Raw genomic sequence first — 25157 nt, forward strand, 5'->3', positions numbered from 1 at the left:
CTCAACCCTGCACCAGCTTCCACCTTGTCAGCCCTTGAAGCCCCCCCTACTTGCTTTATTGAGCCCTTCACCTTCCCCTTTGGAATCCCATTTCTGGTCTCATTTTTCTCTCCTGGCTCCACACTCCTCTCTCTCTGTCCTTCCTTCTTCACTTTCCCTTTCTCTTGCTCTCTTTCCTCTCCCGACCTTGCCTGTTTCTGTGTGTATGTGTGTCCATCCAGAAAGGCTCTGTCTCTTCATTGGAGCTCTGGAGGGGAAGCTCCAGCTGCCAGGAAGAGCCCAGTGTTGCACACAAACCCCAATTGACAGCATGTTATGTATATGTATATACATTTCCAGTCACAGCCGGGCAGATATTTATGGCTCCTGCTAGGTGAAGGAGGAATTCCTCCTTGCTGCAGGGAACCCGCTGCCTCGGCTCCCACCCGAAACAAACTCTCTCTGTGAAGGGGGCCGCATGTAACTTGCTGGCCAGCTGCCTCCACGCACATCGCTGACAGAGTGAGTTCTTAGGTGGCCAAGAGGGGTGGAAAGACCCAGCTCAGCCACACCCACACATGCATACACACGGCCAAGCACAAACACGCACACATGTGGACATACCACCAGCAATTTCCTGCCGTCCCATAGGGGTAGAAGGAGATGATGCATTCACAGCTGCAGTCCCACTGTATACAGCATGTTCAGCACTAAGCACTGGGCCAGAGAGGAACCCACCTCTAGGTTTGCAAGGACCACTGACTTCTGGGGACTGGAAGAGGACAGCCCCCAGGGTTCACAGTTTGCTTGCCCCTCCCCAGGCTCTCTCCAGGTCTGAGGTTCGAGAAGCAGGTGGGGGCATGCTCTGTTCTGGGGGTGCTGTCTTCTGAAAAGCTGATGCAGTTCAGGAGCTTATCCTGGCCCTCCCCAGTGTGGCACTTCCCTCCCCCTACCTGTCTCCCCCTTCTTCTGTGATTCCAGAGCTTCCAGGGCACTGGAAACCCAATCTCAAGGGGAGCCAGAGGCCTGGCCTGTGGCAATCAGAGCTGGAGAATGTAACTATTGTGCCTCTTGAAACCTAAGTCTGAGAATCTGAGACACCCTGAGGAGGGGAGCGGTGGACAGATGGGGGGCTAGGGAGACAGGTCACAGAGGGGTTCTCCTCATCTCTGCAAACAGGAGATTCGGGGACTGAGGAAGTCCTTGAGAGTACAGGGCAGCCAGAGGGCAAAGAGGGGAGGGGCTAGGACTTGGCCCAGCCCACAGGGCTTCTAGGATCTTTCCTTCCCTCTTTCCACTCTGCAGTCCACCCCCACAAGCCAGCCAGCTTGTGTGTGTGTGCATACAGACCCTGGAGCCATCCTGAAGTTTATCCCTCTTCTGTCCTCCCTAGAACCCCACATAGTGGGAGGCAGGAGCATGACCAGGAAGCACAGCCCTGAAGATTTGGGCAGGGGTGTGGCCAGGTGCACGATGGGCACACATGTCACCCCCACTTCATCTCTTCTTTCCTCATTCCCCCTCTACTCATGGATCTGAAAGGGCCTGAGTCGTTGACTTGAGTCACCTGTGCAGGGGAGGAAGGCTGCGTGCCAGGGAAAAGGAAGAGGCCCAGTCACACCTGCATAGCCTAGATCTCCTCTGGCTGTCCCTGAAGCCTGAGCTTATAAAGGACATGAAGGGAGGGTGAGGCAGGGACAACAGCTCAGGCCACAGGGAACATCTGGATGGGACATTCCACTCAGTCTTTGGCCCCCACAGCACTACCTTTTCCACCTCAACACATGCTGTCTCCCATCCTCCAGAAGCGAGGGCCAGATATGGCTGCCGCAAAGCTCACTACCCAGCAGCAAAACTGCAGGAAGGGAGAAGGAAAGAAAGTGGGCTCATCTGGCGCCCAGGAGACCAGCAGAATGGGCTCCAAAGGTCGGACTCGGGCAAACAGCCCTGCTGCCTCTAGGGTGCTCTCCTGGTGTGAGCTGCTCAGCATTCTCCACCCTGCACCTGATGGGAGAGCCTGCCTTAGCACTGCCCCTAGCCCAGGAAGAACTAGAGATGGGGACTGATCACTGAAGCCCAGAGGAACTGGGTGCCAAGTTGGTCATCCCCATGAGATGACAGACAGTGGCCAAAGAAAAAGGAGAGAGAAGGAGGGATGCATCCTGGTGCAGAGCATGACACCCAGCAGATGGATGGAAAAGCCCAGTCAGCCTGTTAGGGGCCCCTCCAAGCCCAGCCTAGCAGTTAAACAGTTAACTCCCAGCAGTTAAGCCCAGCAGCACTGGTGAGATGTGAGAGATGTGAGATGCTATGAGATTCAAGAGAGATGCAATGGACATGCAGGCTCCTCCAGGGTCTGCCCTTTGGGTGGGGGGGAGGGGGAATGATCTAGCACCCATCCCCAGCATCTCAGACATCAGTGATCCATGGCTGTCTGTGAACAAGCAGACCTGGGGCCTTGAAGTAGCACCATCTGGGATGTTCCAGAGATGCTCAGCGGGTAGGAAGTCCCATCAGAGCAGAATTCCCATCAGACAGGGACTAGAGGTGAAGCGGCCACTACTGAAGGAGGTAAGGGAGGGACCTCTGGGGAGATGGAGGAAGGCAGGAGCTCCCCACCTCAGGTCCTGGCCCACCTCTGCCTGGAGCCTGCCCTTGAGTCTAGCCAGGGAGATGTCCTTCGTCTGGATCCCATGTCCACTCTAAGGGGGATCTCAGCCAGGCACAGAGAGGGTGAAGGGGGCACACCAAGGGCAGTAGGGGATGGAGGTGGACAGCCAGCAAAGGACAGTGGAAAGGGGCTCCCCCTGAGTTTGCATCCGTGCTCCAGAACCTACCAGTCCAGTGACCTTGGTCAAGTTCTGAGCTGTTTCGTCTGCTGTAAAATGCAGATGCTACCTGCCACCTAGGGCTCTTGGTCAAGGAATAAATGAAAGAACAGGTAAAAGGTGCTTAGCTTAGCCCAGGGCCCAACTCAAACATCAGCTGTTCTTCCACTAGGACCACCACTTCCCTTCACTTCTGTTAGCTGAAACTCCACTCCTTCTCCCACTGGGCTCAAAGGCTGCCTCAGTGAGGGAAGTTGGGGTAACCCTCAGCTCCCATCCCACAGGACCGTACACTCATAATGACACATTAAGTATGCCCAAATTATTATTTCTTGGTGTCTAGCCCCTGAGAACACAGCCAGGAAATCAAGGGGGGGCTCTCCTCAGGGCCCGAACCATTACCATCTGCAAAGAGGGGTAGAGGTTTCTCTGGAAATAAAAGAGCAGGATGCCTTCTACAGTGTGTCCCTCTCCAAAGTCAGTAGCCACAGTAAATGGCCTCAGGATGGCCACCACATTGGAAATGGTGGGGGAGAGGCAATGAAAGGGAAGCCCAGAGGATGGGTAAGGCCAATAGGGAAGGGGGGAGAAAATGATTTTCCCCAGGATTCTAAGGGCACTGGGCCTTAGGCCCTGACTGTCCTAGCCCAGCCCTAAAGATATAGAGAGCTGAGGACACCAGAAGCATAGGTGCTTCCCTATGGGTGGCCAGCTGCCTCTCTTGGGAGTGCCAGCTGGTGCCACAACTCAGCCAGCAGCTGGAGCCAACATTTCCAAGAGGGCCTGGGGCCAGGAGTCATGTAATAGTTGGATCCATAAAAATGGCCCCCAGCCCCTAAAGCTTCTGTCCCCTCCTGAACCTGATAGAAACTGACAGTGGAGAATGCCCTCCATACCCAGTACACCAAGAAAATATGGGCCCTGCGGAGGGGGTGCCCCCATTCAGGTTAGGGGCATGCAGAGCCTCTCCCAACCCCTTCCTGCTTTCTGTTTCTGGCACTGCCCTTTCTGACCCTTTGAGCTGCCCAGGCCAGGCCTGGCCAGACAACTGCCCTCACCTCCAGCTGCTCTCAGGACTATTAATAGTGTCCCCACCTCCCAGGGTCAGGCATCAAACTCCCCCCATCCCCCAATTGCACTTGCCCTTGGTCTACTTATTTGTAAAGGTACAGAGTCCTCCAGGCACTAATGCCAACCAGGGATTCAGAAGTTCAGAAGTTCTAGAGACCGCTTAAGGGGCATGCCTGGCGTACGTGGGAGTTTGGGAAAAGGAGGAAAGAAATCAGTGAACCCCAGAGCAAGAAAAATGACAAAAACACAAAACTAAAACTAAGGGAGGAAGGGGCCAAGATAGAAAATCAGAACCAAATCAAAGTGGTTCTAAGCAAGAGGACTGCAATAGAAAGAATCAGAGAAGTAGAAGGTTCCAAGAGGGAGGAAAAAGGGAAGAAAGCGAGAGAGAAAGAGAAAGCAAAGGAAAAAGAGACTGCTTTAAAAAAAAACACAACATTGGGCAGCCCAGGTGGCTCTGGTTTAGCGCCGCCTTCAGCCCAGGGCATGATCCTGGAGACCCCATCGAGTCCCACATCGGGCACCCTGCATGGAGCCTGTTTCTCCCTTTGCCTGTGTCTCTGCCGCTCGCTCTCTCTGAGTTTCTCATGAATAAATAAATAAAATTAAAAAAAAAAAAAAAAAACAACCAGAAGGAAAGAAAACTTTCCTAAAAATACTCAGGAGTGGCTTCATAAGCACAGCTGGGCTGCATCCAGCTGTTTGCACCTGATGGGGGACACTCATACACCCATACACCTTTGCAATGTTCTGGGGAAGGGATGAGAAGAGAAAGCAGAAAAGGAACAACGGACCAGGAAAAGAAGGTGGGAGGAGTGAGTCCCCACAGAGGGCAAAGTCACTCTCAGCCCTGGGCAGGGGAAGCTCCCACAGCTGGAGCCTCATTACTTATAGGAAGAGGGTCAGGCTTGCCAGAAGATGGTGGGGATAGGGGGATGGGGAATATTGGGGCTCCCTGGCCTCCTTGCATTCCAGGTTACCTCTCTCTTTCTGGCCATGAGCAGAATCCTACCCCTGCCCTGCCTCCTGCTGACTCCTTTCCTTATGAGAATCCAGAGGGCCTGGGGTAGGAGAGCCCATCTAAGCAAGAGCAGGCCGAGGCCCCCTGCCTCCCATCCTCAGGTGCTCTAACTTCCTTAGCCCCCTAAGAGGTAGGACCTGACACCCAGGCTGGTGACTCTAAAGGAGCCTCCTCTACAGGGGAGGCCTTCTGGGGGAAGACATACGTGGGTTCCTGGAAGAGCAACAAACACAAACGCGTGCCACAATCAAATGTCTAAGCGCAGAACTTCCGCCTGGAGGCTGGAAGCCAAGTAATCCTACCTTCAAATTCCATCCACACTGTGAGCCTCTGGCTGGGCCAGGGGTGGGAGACAGGAAGACTGGCTCTAGAGTGTTCAAGAGCCCCAAGGACTTGGTCACCAGGCCTCCCAGACCAGGGGTTTCCAGCTGGGTGCACCCCACCAGACCATCAGCCTCCTGGAGTCAAGGCCTATCTGTTTTGTTCACTAGTGTATCCATTACACTTGGAAATGCAGTTGGAAAGGATAATGAGACTCTACATAGATCCTTCTAGATCCTTCCTCCTACTGTGGCTACACTGACCACCCAGAGGACAGAAGCACCAGGTGGCTGGCACCTTCCCCTTCTCAAGAAGAGAACATTTTTCCTGCGGGTCCATCCTCAATACTCAATTCCAAGGAATTGATGTGGAAACTCCAGTACCAGTAATTCTTCCGTAAAGCCCAACAGGGCCTGGAGTGCAGCATTGGCCATCTGGACCCCCATTCCTGAGGGAATCAGAGGAAGGATGCAGTCTCCCTGTGGAAGGCAGGGCAGGGGAGCACTCTTACAAGCTTGCTCTGCTCCCCATTCCCCACACCCCCAAAGACCTTAAGGCAGCCACTGTCCAGAGCTACCCAGACAGTACATGAAGAATTTGAGCCTTTGACTCCAAATCGCCAGCAGTGAAAGCCCAGGCTGGGTTGAATAGATGGATAGGCAGGTGGCCTTCTGGGGGATGAGATGGCTCTAAGTGTCAGAAGGAGCTGTGAGCCGGGGATCCAAATCCTAGACCTGCAGTTATTGGGCACCTAGTGTGTCTCCCAGGCCTCCTCTCCCTCCCTGTGCAACACATGCCAAGCTTGCCTCAGCACAGTGAGCTGTGAGCAGGAATTTTTACATAGAGGATAGGATGATTTTATACACGATAAAGTGCCAAGCACACATAAGGAAGGCATAGATGGGGCAGGGAAGTCAGTTTCCAGGACCCTATGTTTCAGTTTTACTGTGATCCTGAACAGCAGCCGAGAGGCAACTTCCAGAAGCTTGGACGTGCACACAGTACTGAGGAAGGCCACCTGGGTAGGAGGCAGCTACCCAGACTTAAGCTGGGGCAGTCTAAGCTGCTGAAGAGACCAAACGATATCGACCCTCCAGGTCGGCAGGTGCCAAATCCCCCATGGATAATGCCCTGAAGGACCAAAGCAGGTACTCCAGAGCCCCGGGGCAGCGGGGCTCAACGGCCGCACCCCGACGAACCGGCGCGCTGCATTCCTAGATGCCGTAGCTAGGTGGCGCAGCGAGTTAACACTAGCTGCCCTCGGCAGGCAGCCTCGGGGACCCGGGCCGGGGCGGCGAACCTGCGCGCTGCCCGCCGGGGCTGCAGGGGCCGGGGTTCCCTCTGCACCCCCTAGAGGCTCAAGCAGGAAGGAGGAGGCCCGGCCAGAGCCAGGCCACTCGAACCCCAGGCCGTGCTGCCCGAGACGACGATTCCCGTTGCTGCCGTTGCCGCTGCCAAGCACATCCCGTGATGTGATGTGAGGGCCGAGCTTCCCGTTCTCATTGATTAGGAACAGCTTGCGGTGCGGGGGCCGGATGGAAGGGGGCCGCGGAATGGGCGAGCGAGGAGGAAAGGGGGAGCTGCCAGGTGCATGGCTGTGGGGGTAAACCCATGAGCCCGGGCCCACCCTGCGCGGCGCCACCGCGGCTCTGGGTCCCTGCCTTCCTCCCCAAGAACGGGGCTGCTCTGGGTGTGCGCGAGTCTGCGGCCGCGTGACCCCAGGGCTGTTCCCAACACTCCCACGACGCCCCCACCTTTTGGCATTACAGACATGCCCCTGCACTTGATAATCGCTTGAAGAGGAAGATTTCCTCCCCTCCCCCGCCCCCGCCGCCCCTCTCAAAGTTAAAAATGGATACTAAAAGTCAGGGATCAGGAACCAAGGAGAGGGAGAGAAATGGAGAAAAGTGGAGAAGAAGAAGAAGAAAACAACAGCGCTCTCTGCAGTGGCGGCAGCCGTCGGGCAGGCACACCCTCCCAGGCGGGTGTGGAGAAAGGCCCCTTTGTTCGTCAGGGAGGTTAGCCGAGGTGAGGCCCGCTCCCCCCACCCCCCCTGACCCTGGGCAGTGCAGATCGCTTCTCAGGGCTCCGGACTGGGTCTGGCCTCTTCCCTGGCCCCCCAATCCTTCTCTCACTCCTCCTGCCAGCCAGTGAAACAGCCCAGCAGCAGGGGTGGTGGGGGGAAGCACTGCCCCCTACCCCCCCTGCCTTGTCCAAGCTCCAAGGGTCACACATGTGGGGCGGGGCTGGGTCCTCCAATGGGCCTTCTGGATGGTGGCACTACCAGCCATTAGCTGGTATGCCCAGACTGCTCTTAAGCTGGGGGGCTGGGGGGCCAGATTCTGCACTCAGTAAGCCCCCCATAAAGGCAGGGCTGAGAGGGTGGCACAAGCTAGGAGATGGCGCCCCAGGAGGCACAGGCTTGCTGACCACGCCCCTCCTGCCCACAGTGAGGCCCAGGGCATCTCCTGTACCCATTCTAGACGAAGGACCTTTCCCATTAGCCTCAGGCTCTGGGCTAGAGGTGGCTCCGGCAGAGCTTCCTCAAAGTGAGAGCTGGGCTCTGGTGCTGGGGTCATCCTCAGATGAGAGGCAGCTTCACTCCTGTTCCGGGAGGGGCTAGAATGGGGTTATAAGGGGGGGACTGAGAACAAGTCCACCTCCAGAGCCTGACAAAAGCAGAGGCTTCAGTGGGACCCTGCAGTAGTGGGAGGGAAGAGACACAGAAAAGCATCCCTTTGCCCTGCAGCACACCCCATCCCCTATCCCACCCTATGGGCTCAGGTTGGGAAAAGGATCTGAGGGATGGCAGTCCCCCAAATAGTTTGTGCCCTCTGCTGACATCCCAGCTCTGTCCATTAAGATAGGGATGCAGGCTATAGGGAGGATGCTCCCTATAGATAGGGAGCCCTCAGGCCTCTCAGGCAGAGCTGGATGGCTTCACACTCAGCCAAGAAGTGTATCCCATTCCCAACCAGCGGTACCCTCTACCTTGCAACCCATGCATAGACAGCAGAAAGCCTGGAATGAGGGACTGGCCTGGACCGGTCTGCTCCAGACAGTCCCCTGGCCTCATGCATGGGGGATACCGGTTTTTCTGGAGGCCCCAGCCTCCTACAAGCAGTACCACAAGGCAAAGCAGTGAGAGAAGGGAGGAGCAGAAGCCTGTCACGCTGACCGCTGACCAGGGGCCCTTCCCAGGTCTCTGGCTTGGAAAGTGGGGGAAAGAGAGAGGAAAGAGGAGCAGCAGCAGCTGGAATCGCAGGAAGCCTGAACCGTCCTGTCCAGGGCTGAAACGGCTGCAAGAAGCTGCAGCTCAGATACACAATGTCCTGCCAAACCCCAGTCCTTTAATTCAATTAAGCGCAGGACAGACTTCCCAGATTTTTCTGTGTGTGAGTGCATGTGAAAACCCTGATGTGTGTGAATCCCGGGAGCTGTGAGCATGTGTGCACGCATGTGGATGTGTGAATCCTGAAGGGGGAAGAGGAAGATGAAAGGATGCAAATGTTGGGGGAGGAGTGAGGTGGGGCAGGATGGCTCATGGAGAGAGTGAATATGTGTCTAAATCTTCCTGAAGGGCCAAACTCCAGACAAGGGTTCTCAACCCCTACCCTCTGGATCATTCTCTGCGGTGGGGCTGTCCTGTGCACTGCAGGATTTGAGCATCTCTGGCCTCCACCCACTAGATGCCAGTAGCATCACGCCCCCTCAGTTGTGAGAACTAAAAATGTCTCTGCCATTGCCAACTGTGCCCTGGGGGAAGAATCAGCCTGGTGGGACCCAGCACTCTGGGACATATGATGCACACTGGGACTCGTGTATTGACTGCCCACTGCCCATGCCTTGCCTCACCTCTCCCCCTTTGGGCTTAAATCCCAGTTGCTTGGCTCCCCAAGTGTCTCAGGTTTGGCTTTTTTTCCCCTGAGATATTCTCCCCACCTTAGCATCTGGCCACAGGAGCCTGATAGCGACTCCAGCTCAGCAGTGGTTCTATAAGCAGCACAGTGCTGGGAAGTGACTTAGCCCCCACCTCTACAGGGGAAGGGAAAGCTGTCACCATTAAAGTCATGAGCCAAAGTCATATATCCTGGGCCAGCCCTTCAGCCTGAGTTGTACCTCGCTGGGGGTGGAGCCCATGGGAGAGGTGGGGACTTGCCTGGGGACACACACCCATCCCCCCCTCCCAAGGCACTCTGGAAGCCGCTGGAAGCCAACAGAAATCAATGCACAACCCTCTCACCATGCTACCCTAGTAGCGCCCTAGGGCAGCCCTAACCTGTCCAACTCCCCTTCCCGGATCCTGGGGACACCTGTGGCTGTCTTGGCAAGGGTGGGGGATACTCAGTTCCCGCAGCCCTGCTCCCCGCAGGCCCATGCCCCAAGGGCCCCAAGCGCTTGCATCTCTCCCTCCGCCCTCCTGGAGCCTTGAACAGCCCCCTTCTGGGAGCAGAGCCAAAAAGATGGGAGAAGGATGTTTATAAGCTGCTAAAAGGGAAAAGGAAAAAAGGGGGGTGGGGCAGAGAGGCCCAGGCCTCCAGGTAGTAGAGACTGGACACTCAGGTGGGGAGGGGGAAGGGGACCACCTCCCCCAATGAGCCAGACATCTGGCTAACCTGACAAGATGGTGCCCTCTGCACTGCTCCACTGGACCTCAACCAGGCATAACAGTATACACTTTCAGGGGTCTCTCACCCCACAGTGACCTGCCAAATGACAGTTCCTTGACACTCTTATCCCAACCTGGAGGATGCTGAGACACTATGCGGTTTAACTTGTTTCCTCTGCTCAGCCTGAGAAGGGCAGAACCAGGGAAGGGTGCAGGGCCCTGGGGGAGCCCAGGCTGGGGGTGTGGTGAAAGGAGCCAGGCTTGGCGGGAGCGAAAGCCGAGTCCCCAGCTCGTAGGGCTCCGGCACACAGCTAATGGGAGGCTGGCAGCGGCAAATTGTTGTTTACTTTTAATTAAGTAAACAATGTCGGCTTTCCGCCTCCTCCCCTGCCATCCCAGCCAGTAATTTGGGGGATGACAATGGGGTTGTTTCCTTCCTCCTGCCTTCTTCCCTCCCTCCGAGCACTCCTGCTCACTCCCTGCTCTGCACAGTCTTTACAACTTGCCAGTGCCAGAGGGAGGCCCCACCCAGGAGGTTGGGGGGGGCAGGAAGGTCCGGGGTGACCAGCTACCTCTCTGGGGAACAACCGCATGGCCAGGTTCACCGCAGGTGGCAAGGGCAGCTAAGTACTTAGATGTGGCCCCATTCTCTCTCTGTGCCCTCCCCCAACCCTCCTCCCTAACCACCATCTCAGAAATCTAGGAAACAGGTGATCCAGAGTCTATAAGCAAAGCAGCAGCAGCAGAGATCAGAGCCCCAGGTGAGGAAAGTATTTTCCCAGGATTGGGATAGGTCTTCCCCATAGGTAACCAGAAGGTGGACCTTCTGGTTCACTGGGGCATGGCAAGGGCACGCCTGAGGCTGGTTAATCCGTGGGGCTGGAGCTCACGGAGCCAATTGGCAGCTGAATGGTAGGTACCAGCCTTCCTCAGAAGCAGGACTGACTTCGTGGCCTTGATTTCTGCTGTTCCTGTAGGTGGTTCTACTGAAAGCCCAGAATGAGTAACAGAAGAAAGCAAGCTTCGCTGACCTTTCACCGACTGGGTCCCTAGCCTGGGGTGCAGGCACTGGGCTCCCCTGAGTGGAGGGGTAGGCAAGAGGGGCCGGACCCTAAGTTTTTAGGAGAGGCTGAATTTCAAGTTACTCCAGGTGGACAAACTTGCCCAAAGGACCTCTGTGGAAACAAAGCGTTCCTCACACCCTTCCTCGGTAAGCCTGTTAATGGGTTCACCTCTCTGAGAACCTCTGCAGGCAGTGGGGGGCTCTACAGGCTTGGTAGAACTGAGCAGAAGAGAGAGGAGAATCTCTCCATTTCCCTCTCCAGCCTCTGCCTCCCAAGGATCCAGCAGTAGGGTCTCGAGCCAAGCTGGGCCCTGGAGCTCACTTGAGTCCCCTCCCCAAGAGGCAGAAGACTCTAAGGTGTTGGGGAGGGGGAGTGTTGGTTGAGTAGTGTGCAAGCCCCGCTCCTCCCCCTGCCCAAGGCAGCTCCCCCACCTCCTTCCGAAGGGCGGGACCGCGGCAGCAGAATTGGCTCGGGCTGGATGCAATTTCAGCCGCAGAGCAGGGCTCCCTGGCTGGAAGCAATTTTCTCATTAGGACCCCAGGCCTGCCTGCCCGTTGGTTCTCAGCCCTCACTCCCCTTCTGCGAAACCGCACCCCACAGGCCTCCCCACAGACCACTCACACGCACAGGGAGCCACACGTGTACAAGTCAGAGGGGCGATCATGGGGTCACGACAATGGGGCCGGGTGCAGGGGAGAGGTGCTGGCACAAAGCCATGGCTGGGAGGCCCTCAAGAGGAGGTCAGAGCTCCTCACCCGCCTCCTAGCCGCCCACCTCAGGCTCCCAAACCCAGACAGCTCGCCCCTCCTTGCTGCCACAGGAAGAGAGGATACCAGACCCCAGAACCGGGAAGGGAGACTGGGGGACCCTGAGCCCAGAGGAGCCTCAGGGCTGGCCTCCTCGCATAACACTCCCGAGAGAGACCCCAGCACTCAGAGACCCCAGCACTCAGCCGTCTCAGCGGCCCTTCTTGCTCAGCTGGGCCGGCAGCTAGCAGATGGGCTCTCGGGAGGCAGACCCCCTCCCCCAGCCCCGAGGCTGCTCCGAGTGGAGGGTGGTCTCCGGCAAGGGAGGGGAGCCGAGGCCCTGCGAGGGGCGGCTCCTTGCTCCGCAGACACATGTGGTTGGACTTAAAAAGCTATTAGGGAGCGAGGCGCTGGCGGGAGTGCGGCCGGCCCTCGCACCAGAGAGGGGGAGGGCAGATGCCGAGGCGGTGAGCTCAGCACCTCTCGCCTCCTCCCCGGAGGGGCCTCAGGACTGCAGGAGGACTCGGGGGACCCTCACTCAGCAGGAGAGTGGGGCTAGCCCTGGGGGAGGGCAGGCAGGGCTGGGGTCCTGGGGTGGATTCTGGGAAGAGCTGCTATCTGAGGACTCCGCGGGCCCTTGTCGGGACACCTCTGGGGGCAGGGGAGGTGGTGCGGGGGGCCTTGGCTGGGGCCCAGGAGGGCACGGACAGGTCCTCAGCCTCCCTTCAGCTTTCTTGGGGTGACAGCTGGCTGTAGGTCGCCTAAAGTGTGTGTGTGTTTGGTGGGGCTAGGGAAGGGGGATTATTAGGAGAGCACGAGAGGGGAAGGGAAAAGTGGGCCCCACCCATCACGAGGCCAGAAAGAACCCGACGGAAAGTTCCCTAGAGCCGCCAGCTTGTAAAAAGCTTCTTTTCTTTCCAAATTATGAACATTTTTTTTAACAAGGGGGGGGGACTCCAGAGCAGCAATCTAGGACTTCATTAGGACCGTGTGTGACCGTGAGTAACTGGTTACTGGAGGTGACAGGGGATGTATCTGCTGATTTTCCAAAGTGTTCCACTCCTAAAAGCCCAGGCATCCCTCTTTGGGGCTCCCTGCCTCACCCACCCCAGATCCCCTTACTCAGATCTAGCCCCTCCCCTTCCCCATGTCTAACCCAAACAGGGGCCCCCAGTGCTGTTACAGATTGAGGTGGGAGCCAGGAGGGGCACAGGGAGCAGCACTGTGCTTGGGATTGGTGGGTCACTTGCTAAGGACCTAGCTCTATCCCACAGGAGGGGAAGGGCTCCTCCAGGAGTAGACCTTAGGTTTTGGGTCTCCCGTAGGACCGAAGGAAATGTCCCACTCTAGAGACCCTCTGAGCTCTTGAGCCACCCACCAAAGTCACGACAAGCTCCCCAACCCCCCAGGGTGCTGTGCCGAGTGGGGAGCTCTAGTTACTTAGTGCAGCCACTGTGTGGCAGGCAGGAGCTGGGTGTTTGGGAGACATTTAATCTGCCTGATAGTCCCATGGGGTAGTTATTTTCCCCATTTTCACAGATGAGAACAACAAGGCTCAGGCTCAGTGGAACTGACTGGGATCCCTCAGAGCCAGGATGGATAGAATCTCTACTTGCTTCTGATAGCGCCACAGGCCCAGAGGCCGAACTCCTTGGGCTCTCCCTTCTCAGCCCTGATCCGTTGACAGGAGGGATGGGAGCTGTGGGAGGACCCTGGGCAGGGCAGCGGAGAGGGGACTGCTCTGAGCCCGGAGGAGTTGGGCCAATGGGGGAGGAGCTGACCACTGAGCTGGGATCCGTGCTCAGGAAACACGCAAAGAATGTGGCTGGCAGCGGGCCAGTAGGCCAGGACCACAAAGAGGCCTTTGTTTTAGGAGGTGTCCAGGGAGTAGATGGACAGAACAGCAGAGTTGGGGGCAGCATCCCTTATGGGTGCGATCTGGGGAGGACAGTGGTGTCTGCATGGTCCCCACACACCAGTCCCTCCTGTCTGTCCCCCCCACCCTTGGCTCCAGCAGTGGTGGCTTCTCACGTCAGGCCCCAGACTACAGGGGAGGGAGCCCTTGAGGCCAGGTTATCTCCCTTCTCAGCTCCTGACCTCACTAACTGGAGGGGGGATACTCTGTCCCAAATTCAATCCTTCTGAACCCCAGAAGTCACTGCCTTTGCAATGTGATGCTGCACTTCCTAGCAGTCCTGCGGATGTTACCCTCTGCTTTTGCCTCCCCACACTGGTTGGAGGTTGAAGTGAGGATGGGGGGCTTTTGGGGATGGCAAATCGGCCCTCTGACCTTCAGGTGTGCTGTCTGAGGTACCAAAGTCACTCTGCTCCTCTAGTTCCCCTCCTTTCCATGGAGAGGGAGTGGGGAAAGGCTTTGGAACACCCGCCCTGCAGTTGCAGGGTTTCTCTGGCCTCTTCTTGGCATCTGGAAAAGTTTGGGAAACTTAAAAAAAAAAATTTTTTTTAAAGAGTTTGTCTATTTCTCCCCAGCCTCATCAGGGAGCCATAGGCAAGAGGAAGAAGGGAAGGAGGGGTCTGGGAGAGTGGAGGACAGAGTAGAAAGTCCCAAGAGAATAAGAGCACCCAGAGAAAGTGAGGAGCACCCAGGGGTGCCCCACTAGCCAGCATGACCCCCCAGGGGTGGGTTTCCTGGGGCTAATAGCATCCCAGGCAGCAAAAAAGACCCTGGAAAGTATTGTCAAGCCCACCCAAGCACATGAGGCCTTCGGTGGCCTCTCCCTGCTAGAGTCCCACCAGCACCCTGCTCAGTGTCCTGGGACCATCCCTGTCAGACATGTGTGCACCCAGTGGGAGGGGCAGCCTGTGGCTGTGGCCCCACAGAACAAGAGGTCATGTTAAGATGGGTGGCCAGAGGCAGTAACAGCAGCTCAAAACAGGGACAAAGAAGAAAGCAGGAGGACTCCAGGCTTGTGGGTTTCTTCTTTCTGGGTTTCCATCTTGTTGTGAGCAGCATGAGGGCTACATGGGAATACAGACTCCCAGGTGCCAGGGCCATACTGGACAATAACAGAGGTCAACGTCCCTGAGCCCAGCACTCTCCCTCCTCCGGGGTGTGTGTGAGAGTGTGGGGGGGAGGGGGTACCCCCTGCAGCACAGAGCAGAGAAGGCTGGGCTGAGATGGCCTCTGGTTCCATCAAGCGGTAGGGTTTAGCACGTTATAACTCCAGGCTCGTTCCAAGAAAGGAGACACATGTGACACACAACTGTTTCTCTGAGAAGACCCAGACTGTCTTGTCAAAGTCAGGAGAGTGGCCCTTCACTCTGGCAGGGCCCCCAGCAGAGTCCGGACCAGAGGATGCTCCTTTGCATGACTCACAAGAATACATGGTGGGTCCCCCCTGGCAGCCTCTGCAGTATCCTTTTTTTTTTTTTTTTTAAAGTAGTTACATCCAATATGGGTCTCAAACTCATGACCCCAAGATCAAGAGTCGAATGGTCTACTGACTGAGCCAGCCTGGCACCCCAGCTCCTGCATTCTCACCAGGCCACCCTCAGGTAACCCACCCACCCTGTGCTCTGGGAACACGGCAATTGTTCAACGGGAGTTTGTGCCCCACCCAGGTGGCTACCAGTTTGCCTTCTCAGTCTTCCAAGGATGGCTGCATCCCTGGGGAAAAAGGTGCAGACAAGGTTGGGGGGAGTGGGCTGCCTGCTGAGTCTGGGGGCGGGGTAGCCTGGAGGACCAGCAGAGTGAGGGAACCAGTTGAAAATGCAGATGCCCTCAGGGCAGCGCTCTAGGACCTGTGTCGCAACAAGCCCTTCAGGGGATTCTGATGATGGCTTTAATGTGAGAACCATTGGTTAAAGGGAGGATCCTGACCCGGATGGAAAATGGTAGGCTCAGCGGTTGGGCGCATCTGCTTTCGGCTCAAGGCAGATCCTGGAGTACCAGGATCGAGTCCACATCAGGCTCCCTGCATGGAGCCTGCTTCTCCCTCTGCCTGTCTTTTCCCCTCTCTTTCTGTGTATATAATGAATAAATAAAATCTTTAAAAAGGAAAAAATGGTGGGGGGGGGTAAGTGCAGTGGGGGAGGGGGTGGTACAAGGGCAGAACCATCTGGACGCAGGGGGGGTATTTCGTCCCAAATCCTACAAGGCAGAGTGGAGAGCAAAGGAAAGACAGAAGGGAACTAGAGAGGAGGGGAGATTGGGCTGGAGGGGGTCCGCAGAGGAAGAAGAGAATCCCAGAGAGCAGGAAAGGGGGAGCTGGAGGGCGGAGTGAACTGGGGAGGGGGCGGTGCTGTGGAAGCTCCTTTCCGCCAGGCGCACTCCCAGGAGCCACCCTGCCCCCTCCAGGCACCTGCTAAGGAGGCAGCTCGGCGGTTGTGTTTCTTTAACCCCTGGGGCCTGTTGACACAGATTAGTATCGCTGGTCAGGGGTCAATAGGGAAGGCTCTTGAGGTCAAGACCTGAACAACTGGAGTTGTAATGAGCCACGTGGGGAAGAGGCCCAGGGAGAGGAGAGGGCTGAGGAGGGAGGCGGAGGAGGAGGAGGGCCAGGCTGCGCCTAGGAAGACAGTGAGTTGCCAGGAGCGGGGCCACTAGGCGTCCAGCTTGCCTGGGGAACCTGCCTGTGTGTGGCTAGCTGACTAGAGCTAGACCCCCCCCCAGCCTGGAAAGGACTGGGTAGGATCCAGTCGGGGGGTGGGGGGAGACAAGATGTGAAACGTGGCCTTACTTGACTGCTGTTGGATACAGACCCCCTCAGGTGCAGACAGCATCCCCCCTTCTCTTTCTATGCCCCCTACCCTGAGTGAGTATACCCCTGCTCCTCCCTGGGCCTGCAGTGGGGTGGCTGGGGTGGTGCTGTGCCCTCTTGAGCCACCTACCCACCTGGGCCACCTGGCAGAGCCTGAGTGGAGCTGGTACAGGGGCCTGGCAGTGTCCTTTACACCTTGTGGAACTACCTCAGTCCCACCTTCTGTGACAGGATCTGGGATTCAAGGCACAGCATCCACCTAAGCCTGGGGCAGCTGGCTCCTCTGCTCAACCCCTGCCCTTGCCTGGGGAAAGTTGGGGCAGGGGCTGGCGCTCAAGGCTAGCCTGTGCTTATAGCCTACAACAGGGTGACTACTCTGGGACCACCTCCAGATGGGCTGGTTTGGATGAGAGGAGAGAACAACCCCTCTGTCCTTAGAGGAGGAGCGAGGAACAGTAAAAAACTAGGTCACATATGACTTGCTGTTCACCTGTTTGGGCTAAAGGAGACTGAGTTCCCTCAGAATCACCTGTGGAGCTCCTGGACTCCTGTCCTCTATACTTCCTTTAATTGCTCCCAGGAGGCCATGGAGAAGCAAACAGGAGGACACTGACACCCTGGGGCCCAGAAGGCGATGGGAGGCACACTGCAGGAGTATATTCGTTTGTGCATCAGCAGGGGCACCCAGGTGGCTCACCCACAGATCTGCGACAGGCAGGAAAAGTGCATACACTTCCTTAATGTTCATCTAATCTGTGTGTTACGTTTGTTAAGCACCTATTACCTGCCAAACGCCCATGAATACAGAACCAGAGAAGCTGCCCTGGGCAATTTCCCTGCAGCTGGAAACTGGGTGCATAATGGATACAATGCAGGGCCTCCCAATGAAGGAGGGCTCAGCTCTGGGCGTGAGAAGTGGTAGGAGAAGGCTTCATGAGGGGAGTGTGAAAGATAAAGGTGTTTGGACAAAGGGGGAAAGACAACAGTAGATGGAGAGAAACAGGAGAAGCCCAGACGCAGAGAACCCCAGGCACAGCAAACTGAAGGCCTGCAGAGAGCTCCGTCTTCTGGAACACAGAGCCAGGGGGTGTGAGGGGAGATGTTTAGCAGAATGGAATGGAATGATTAGCAGAGGCTAGACTGCTAATCTAAGAAGGAGGCATCTCTGGCAGACAGCATGACCAGCTGCCCATTGGAAGGTGGTCACAAAACTACAGGAGAGTGATTCCCCTCCTCGGTATACATTAAAGAGAATCAAAAACATATGTCCACGTAAACTACTTGTATACACATGTTCACAGCAGCACTGTTCACAATCGCCCCAAAGTGGAAACAACCCAAATGTCCATCAACAGAAGAATGGATTAAAAAGATGTGGTACATCCATGGTGGAATATTATTTTGCCAGAAAAAGGAATGGAGTCCTGATCCAAGCTGCAACATAGATGAGCTGCAACGACAGGATGTTAGTGAAAGCCAGGCACAAAAGGCCACACAATGTATGATCCCCTTGATAGGAAATGTCCAGAACAGGTAAATCCATAGAGACAGCAAGCAGACAGTGGTTGCCAGGGGCTGAGAGGAAGGAGGAGTTGGGACAAATTGCTAATGGGTATGAGGTTTTGGCAGGTGTGATAGAATTGTCACAGAACCAGACAGAAGTGATGGCTGCACAGCACTGTGAAGGCACTAAATGCCACTGAATCGTACACCTTATTTTTAAGTAACCTCTGCATCCAACATAAGGCTTGAACTCACAACCCCTGAGATCAAGACTGACTGGGACATCAGGTGCCCCTGAATCATATACTTTAAATTAGTGACTTTTATTATGTGAATTATATCCCAATAAAAAACAAATCTGGAAGAGAATGAGAAGAAGCTGCATTTGGAAAGTAACAATGGTGGTGAAAATGCAGAGATGCTTCAGAGCCACCATAGAGCCACATTAATTCGGTTGCACAGACTCACCAGCTCAGGTAGCTGGTGACAACCTGAACGGAGACAGGCATGGAATGGATAGAAAAAAGAGGAACGGGGAGTGTCATGAGGTCACTATGGATACTGTATCAACTGGCTGTTGGCCCAGGAGCTGGAAAGAAGAGTTTGGAGAAATCAGTTCTGAGATGAGCCAGGGGGATCAGCGTGCGGGGCAGATGTGTGTGGAGGGGACAGGCCCTGGGTTGCCGCTCCCTACTGCATGGCCTCCAGCAGGGTTCTTCTGTCCATGGGGCTTCTGGGCATAACTGAGGATTACAACAGTGCCTAGTTCATGGGACTGTCTGTGGGCTTCAGTGAGATGGGGCTCAGTGACACTGACAGCATCACCAATTATAGGAAGAAAAGAGGAGAGTGGGCATGCCCTGGGGAAACTAACCCTTACAAGGCAGATGGAGCCAGAGAACCTGGGCAAGGTACCTGAAAAGAAAGGAGCCTGCATGCCGCAGGGCAGAAGGAGGCTAGTCTACCATGGGTCCAGAGACAGACCAGACCACAGGCAATTGTAGGTGGAAAGCCAGGCCTGGAAGAACAGGCCAAGTGACAAGTTCTTAGGTCCTTGACCGAGGCACGTAGGATGTGTGGGAAGCAAGGCTCTCATCCCCAGAGCCTCCTGATCCCATGCTTCCACCCTCCTTGCCTGGAGCAACAGCCCTGCCCATGGTGCTGGGCCCTGGAGCTCAACACATGGCACCACTCAATGGTTTCTGGCACTGAAGAGGAATTTATTTCCTGGACGAAGCAGCCAAAATCGTTCTGCACCTTTGTTGGCGAGCATGGTGCAGTCGGAGCCGACATTTTCTAACGGGGCCGGGGAAGAGCAACTCAAAATGGATTCAGGGAGGGTGTCAGCTGAGAAGCAGCTGAAAGAGAGAAAGTATTCCCTGGTCTGGAAGGCTGGTGGCGGGAAAACGGATGTGGCTGAGTTGGTGAAGTCAAGTCACCAGGGTTTCTAGTGAGTTTGCTGTTCGTCAAGCCACCTGAAGTTTAAAAGGGGCCAATCTAAGACAACAAGAAGTCTTACTTTAAAAAAAAATAACAGACAAGGGGGACTGCTGCCTCAGTCCATAGAGCATTTGACTATCCGTCTCAGGACTATGAGTTTGAGCCTCATGCTAGGGCTGGAGGTTACTTTTCAAAAAAATCAATTGATTAATTTAAAAAACAAACAAATAAAACATAGTGGCTTTGCAGACCTAAGACACAGCCTCATGTCCAGGGAAATACGGGCTTCCACTTATGGGTGGAAGACTAACACTGTCCCCAACAATTTAAGGTGACCAACTGATGCTAAGCAGGAGGAATAGTTCCCTCCATGACACATCTCAGAGTCACAGATCCTTGGATTTACAGGCCCACTGTCCCATCCCAAGCCTCTGAACACCCAGCCTACAACCAGGGCGGCACACAGCAGCTTCTCTCCTGACATTCTCCTTGGCCCTTAAACACTTTGGGTTTGGGACCTCTCCTAATCAGGGCTTGTGATTTAGGCCAAGACAATGTCCCAGAAGGAAGAGAACCAGGACCCCCAGAAGCCATCCCTCTCCTCTCTCATCCTCCTTCCCTTCCCTTTCTCTCTGCTCCTGACATTCACACGCACAGAGACGTGCACAGACACAAAAAGACGCTCTAGTGCACAGGGATCCATGTAGAATTAATGCCTCACAGCCTATTTACAGACATTTTACCAAACAAAACATCAACTCCCAATGTTTGACAGGAAGCCCCTCCCCTCTTGTCAGGAGTGATCCTTCCTAAAGGGGGTTCCCAGAGATGAGCAGCAAAAACCCCAGGAAGGGGAGAGGGAAGAAAAGGAGCGATTACAAGACGGGAGAAGGTAAAATTATAAGGTTGGAGCTGTCAAGGCAAAAAAACGGGGGGGGGGGGGAGGCAAAGTGACTCCACTATTAGGGACTCGGTGTGAAACACAGAATTCACAACAGCTGAAAATCTCAGTGCTTTGTCTGCGGAATAACAGAGACTTGGTGGCCTGAGGGCCAAGAGGGCATCAGAAGCCACTCTGCACACAGCTTGGCCCTGCTCACAAGCAGTGCACATACCCTAAGACAGAGGACTGAGTAGTGCCCACACCTGCCTCCCTAGTCCCGCAGGCCACTTCCTACTGCATCTCCTATTCGACCGTCTGATCCCCCCTCCCAAGGAGCACCTTGGAGAGGACCAAAGTTGGAAGAGAAAAGTGGAAACAAAAGTGGAAAGGGGGCAGCAGTGCCCAGGAGTGAATGGTGGAAGAAAGCTCCCTGTGCCCATCCAGAAAGGAGCAAACTTGGCTTTACTGGTAAGTCCTCTGCCCTGCTCTGCTCTGTGCCTCAGAGCAGCACCCGGGCCAGATGTGCATTCTGGAGAAGCCGGGGTGTGGCTGGTGTCCCTGCAAGATGGGAGCAGGAGGGTGCAAGCCCTCCCCATGCCTGCACACCCTCTTCCCAACCTTTCCCACCCAGAGAGGCCTGTGAGGCTCCAACTGAGGGAGAAGATCTGAGCCCCTCATTCCCAAGTGCTTTGGTGGGCAATGAGGACACAGGGGGACAGTGAGAAAGGGCAAATGCCCCAATCCAGGTCCAGCTCTTTTTGCCAGAAAAGGGAGGGGAATGGACAGGAATATTCACAGCCTGTGGTCCCCCAACATCTCCCAGGGGTCAACAACACTGCAATTGTTGGCCTGGGATGTTGGCTCTCTCCCACCCCCACCCAGGGACAGACTTGCTGAGGTCTCCAATCGTAGCACCAGGGAGTCCTGTCTGACTTTTTCCGGTCTGACTTGCCCGTTGCCATCCCTTTTCCTCTGCTATGTTCAGGGTTTCCCACCCTGACACTTCTGACATTGGGGCAGGATCATTCTCTGTTGTAGGATGCTGTACCGTTCATTGTAGGACAGCTAGCAGCATCCCTGGCCTCAGCCCACTAGATGCCAGTAGTGACACTCCCCCTAGTAGTGACGACCAAAAATGTCTCCAGATATTGCCAGAAGTCCCCTGGGGATAGAAACACACACACACACACACACACACACACACACACACACACACCCTACTGAGAACCTCTGTGCTATATAATCACCTGTATCCTCTTCTAGGAGCATGTCATACACAGCTCTGGGCTAGCACAGACCAGGTGCTTCTGTGTGTCCATACTAATCAGTGGGGGGCTGGTGGCTGTGGAGCCCCTTCAGAAGAAGAACCACTGCCCCATCCTGACAAGTGCCGCCATGTCTCCTCCATTCTATGCCTACAAAAGCCTGTGCCTTCTGCATGGGGCCCCTGAGGTCAGGGTTCCTGGGGGCCCTTCCCAGCCCTCCCCATCCTCAGCCCTGCTGACCTCCTGTGTCATGCCAGAACCTGCAGTGGGAACCTAGTCTGCCTGCGCCCCCGCCCAGCCTGCTCAGCCCCCGGGAAGGGCTGTTGTCCCTGTGCCATATCAAAACATGGGGCTTTTAATAGCAGCTTCCTGTGGGGCTGGACTCCCCCCCACCCCTTGCCTCTCACTCAGCCCTGCTCCTGACGGTGGAGCCATAGCGCCCTGTAATTACAGCAATTGTAATCTCTTTTACTAACAGGTAGATTAATAGCGAGGCAGGTTCACAAAGAGCCCTAGAAAGGAGCTGCTCAGCTGCTGAGCAGGCAAGGAAGGGTCTGACACTATGTGGCAAATGCACACACCGCCTATGCAGACACTTGTTCAGGGGTCTAAGGGGCTCGGGGTCTGGAGTTTGCTGGTGGTGCCCCTGGGTGACCTGGGTACTCACTGGATGATGGTGGGGAGCAGGTAACTGCACTCTCCTTGGGCTTCTGTATCCTCATGGGAGCAACAACAGTTCAAACCTCATGACCCTCAAAGTTTCCCCTTATGTCCCCAGGGTGTGATTTGCACTGACATTTACACACACACTCCAACCCACGCTCATACACAGACACCCACCTCCTGACACTCAGACACGCACGCACAGACACTCACAGGGTAACACATGCTGAACACTTGCAGAGGAAGAGAACGGACTAAGTTTCATAAACACACATCCCACCCACGATGGCACGGCCATGGGCCCTGGAGGCATGGGATGCCTGGCACTACCACACCACAGCTGCTGCTGCAAGAAGAAGAGGGAAGAAAGACTTCTGTGGACAGCCTCTCCTTGTCCACAACTCTCTCCACTGCTGCACGTCACAGGCCCCTGCTGGGCCTCAGGGGTCAGGAGGTGTCTTCTACCTCACAATGGCAGAGGACAGTCAGGTTCTGGGCAAGATGGACCACTGAGCAGAAGAGGTGGGGGACGAGAGTTGCCAGAGGTCTGAGATACTGTAGCCTCAATGAGCCAAAGAGATGTAGAAAGTGACACAAGGCCTAGGTTCAAGGTGAATGAACATACGTGTGTGCACATACAGATGCAGCGGCACGTGGCAGGAATCACTGGGGACAGAGCCTGAGGAGAGCACGCTCACACATGCATGCCTCTAGAGACTTGTGGGAGGAGACAGTCCCAGCTCTGGGGCATGGCACAAGGGGCTATGTGTCCCAGCCTGTGTGGCCCTGGGGGATGCCATCTGTGGGGCACAGGATGGTGTATGTGTGCAAGTGAAGATAGAGTCCACAGCCCAGAGTGAGGGACCCACCCTCTCTTAGCCTCCCCTCCAGTCACAGGAGGAATGCATCTCCCCAGGCAGGCCCAGGGTCCTGGCAGCAGACGGCGGGCCTGACCTCAGCAGTCAGCAGTAGCTGCTTCCTCAGGAGCTCTCAAGGCACTTGCTGGTGGCCGCCATGGCTTGCACCTCAGCAGTGGTGCTGGGGGGCTGCTGCCATTCAGATGCTATGTCCAGCACCTGCTCACTGCCAAGCAGCCCTGGCGCTCCCTTGCCAGTTCCTGGCCCAAGGGAATTGACACTGCCATGCCAAGGCCCTGCGGGGACCCCCCACACACACACCCGCCTGCCAGCAGTGCTAACACAGAGATGTCCAAGATTAGCTCTTACAGAAGATGATAGCATGTGTCCTTTTGGGACAAGTGAGCTGATGCAACAGACATACATCTATGACAGGGATGGAAGGGTGGGCTCATTAAAAGCGCATCCTGAGAGTGCCATGCTGGCCCAGTTGGTAGGGCATGCGACTTTTGATCTTGGGGTTGTGAGTTCCAGCCCCGTGCTGCAGGACAGACTGTACTTAAAAATTTTTTTAAAGGGCATCCTGATGTAATGTAATATGTACATGATGTGTGCGTGATGTATAAATGATCGTAGTGTCTGTCTGGGGCTCTGGGTAGCATGAACGGGGTATAGCTGAGGATGTGGACAAAGAAACCCTAATGCATTATCTGCAGGAGCCAGATTTCCAGATAGTAATTAATTTAACAATCCATGTGAAGCATCTTTAGAAGAGTCTGTACCCTTTGCCTGGTGATTCAACTGCTACGAAGTCTTGTCTGAAGTCCATACACATAGCTACAGAGCTGGGTGCGTTAGGATGTCTCTCCTAGCAGAGTGCACGATGTAAAGGCTTCTTCACAGATGAGGGATTACATCAACTCTGGCATGCTGACTGAAGTCTCACGCAGCCATTTAAAAGGCATGTTTGTATTTTTTTTAAGTTTTATTTATTTAAGTAATCTCTACATCCCACGTGGGGCTTGAGCTCATGCCCCCAGGATCAAGAGTCTCACGCTCTTCCGACTGGGCCTGCCAGCCACCCCTGTATTTTTTTTTAAATAAGCACCTATTACATTGATAATAGAAGGCAATTTTATTCGCCTGTTTATTTATTTAGAGAGCGAGGGCAGAGGGGGAGAGAGGCCCAGCACACAGCCCGGGGGGAGGGGGGGGGGCTCGAGTCTTGACCTTGAGATCACGACTGAGCCCAAATCAGGAGTCATTTACCTGACAGGGCCACCCAGGAGCCCCACAGAAGGTAATTTCTCATTTCCAAAGTGAAAAAGAGATAGCAATCATTAGAAATGTTGACAATTAGGGGAAATGCAGCTAAGAAAAGATGCTAAATCACCAAAAATTTGTTTTCAAAAAATTGTGACTTGGTAGAATATACGGTGCTGTTAAAATTTTAAGTGTTTGCATCATAAACCAATTTTCAAAAATTGAATGTGTGCATGAATAGGTACAAAAATGCAACAAAAGGTGGTTTTTAAGTCATAGAACGGTGATGATTTTTATTGACTGCCCCCCACCCCCCAGGCTTTGTGCTTATTTGGTGTTTTTGTTTTGTTTTGTTTTGTTTATTTTATTTTATTTATTTTTTGTGTTTTTTTGCTTGTTTTTTTATTATTTGGTGTTTTTATGATGAATGTACACTAGTCTTATAATCAGAAAAATACCTTTTTTAAAACAGTGGACAGATGGGCGTCCATACCCATCACCCCACATTGTAGGAGAACATTATGAGGCAATGGGAAACCACAGTCCTGGGGTCTGTCAGTGTTCACATGGAACTTTCACACTCAAGTAGACTCTAGGCCAAACGACACAGGGCAAGAAGGAGGGTGATGCCCCCAAACCCCTGTCACGCTGCAGCACACCACCCTCCCACAAGCCACACTTCTGAGACTGGTCACTGGGGTCACTCTTTTACGGACACGGGGTGACTTCAGAAAGGAAAGTGGTCTCCAAGAAATTAACAGGCAGGCATGTGGGGCTGGAAGAAAGAGGTTTAGGGCCAGGGAGGAAGTGGCTGGCTGGAGGACCTTGAAGTGAAGAGGGGAGAGGTGGGAATCGCCTCCAAAAGAAATGGGACCAACTGTAAGGTTTGAGGTAAGCAGAGGGGAGGCAGCGGGCAGAACAGA

At 54.9% G+C, this 25157-nt stretch overlaps 1 protein-coding gene across 23 annotated transcripts in view; it reads right to left on the reverse strand.

The window, feature by feature from the left end:
* The window catches only part of NFIX (nuclear factor I X), a 99521-nt gene that overhangs the window by 29278 nt on the left and 45086 nt on the right, over nt 1-25157 (reverse strand). For 11 of the 23 annotated variants that reach the window (XM_072787057.1, XM_072787068.1, XM_072787058.1 and 8 more), the window contains exon 3: nt 13930-14064. The exons of the other annotated variants lie outside the window; for them this stretch is intronic. In XM_072787057.1, coding sequence (XP_072643158.1) covers nt 13930-14064 — 135 coding nt within the window. The remainder of the gene's footprint in view (nt 1-13929; nt 14065-25157) is intronic. 23 annotated transcript variants of the gene reach the window in all.

The sequence above is a fragment of the Canis lupus genome, chromosome 19, assembly GCF_048164855.1.
Source record: "Canis lupus baileyi chromosome 19, mCanLup2.hap1, whole genome shotgun sequence".
Classification (NCBI taxonomy): domain Eukaryota; kingdom Metazoa; phylum Chordata; class Mammalia; order Carnivora; family Canidae; genus Canis; species Canis lupus.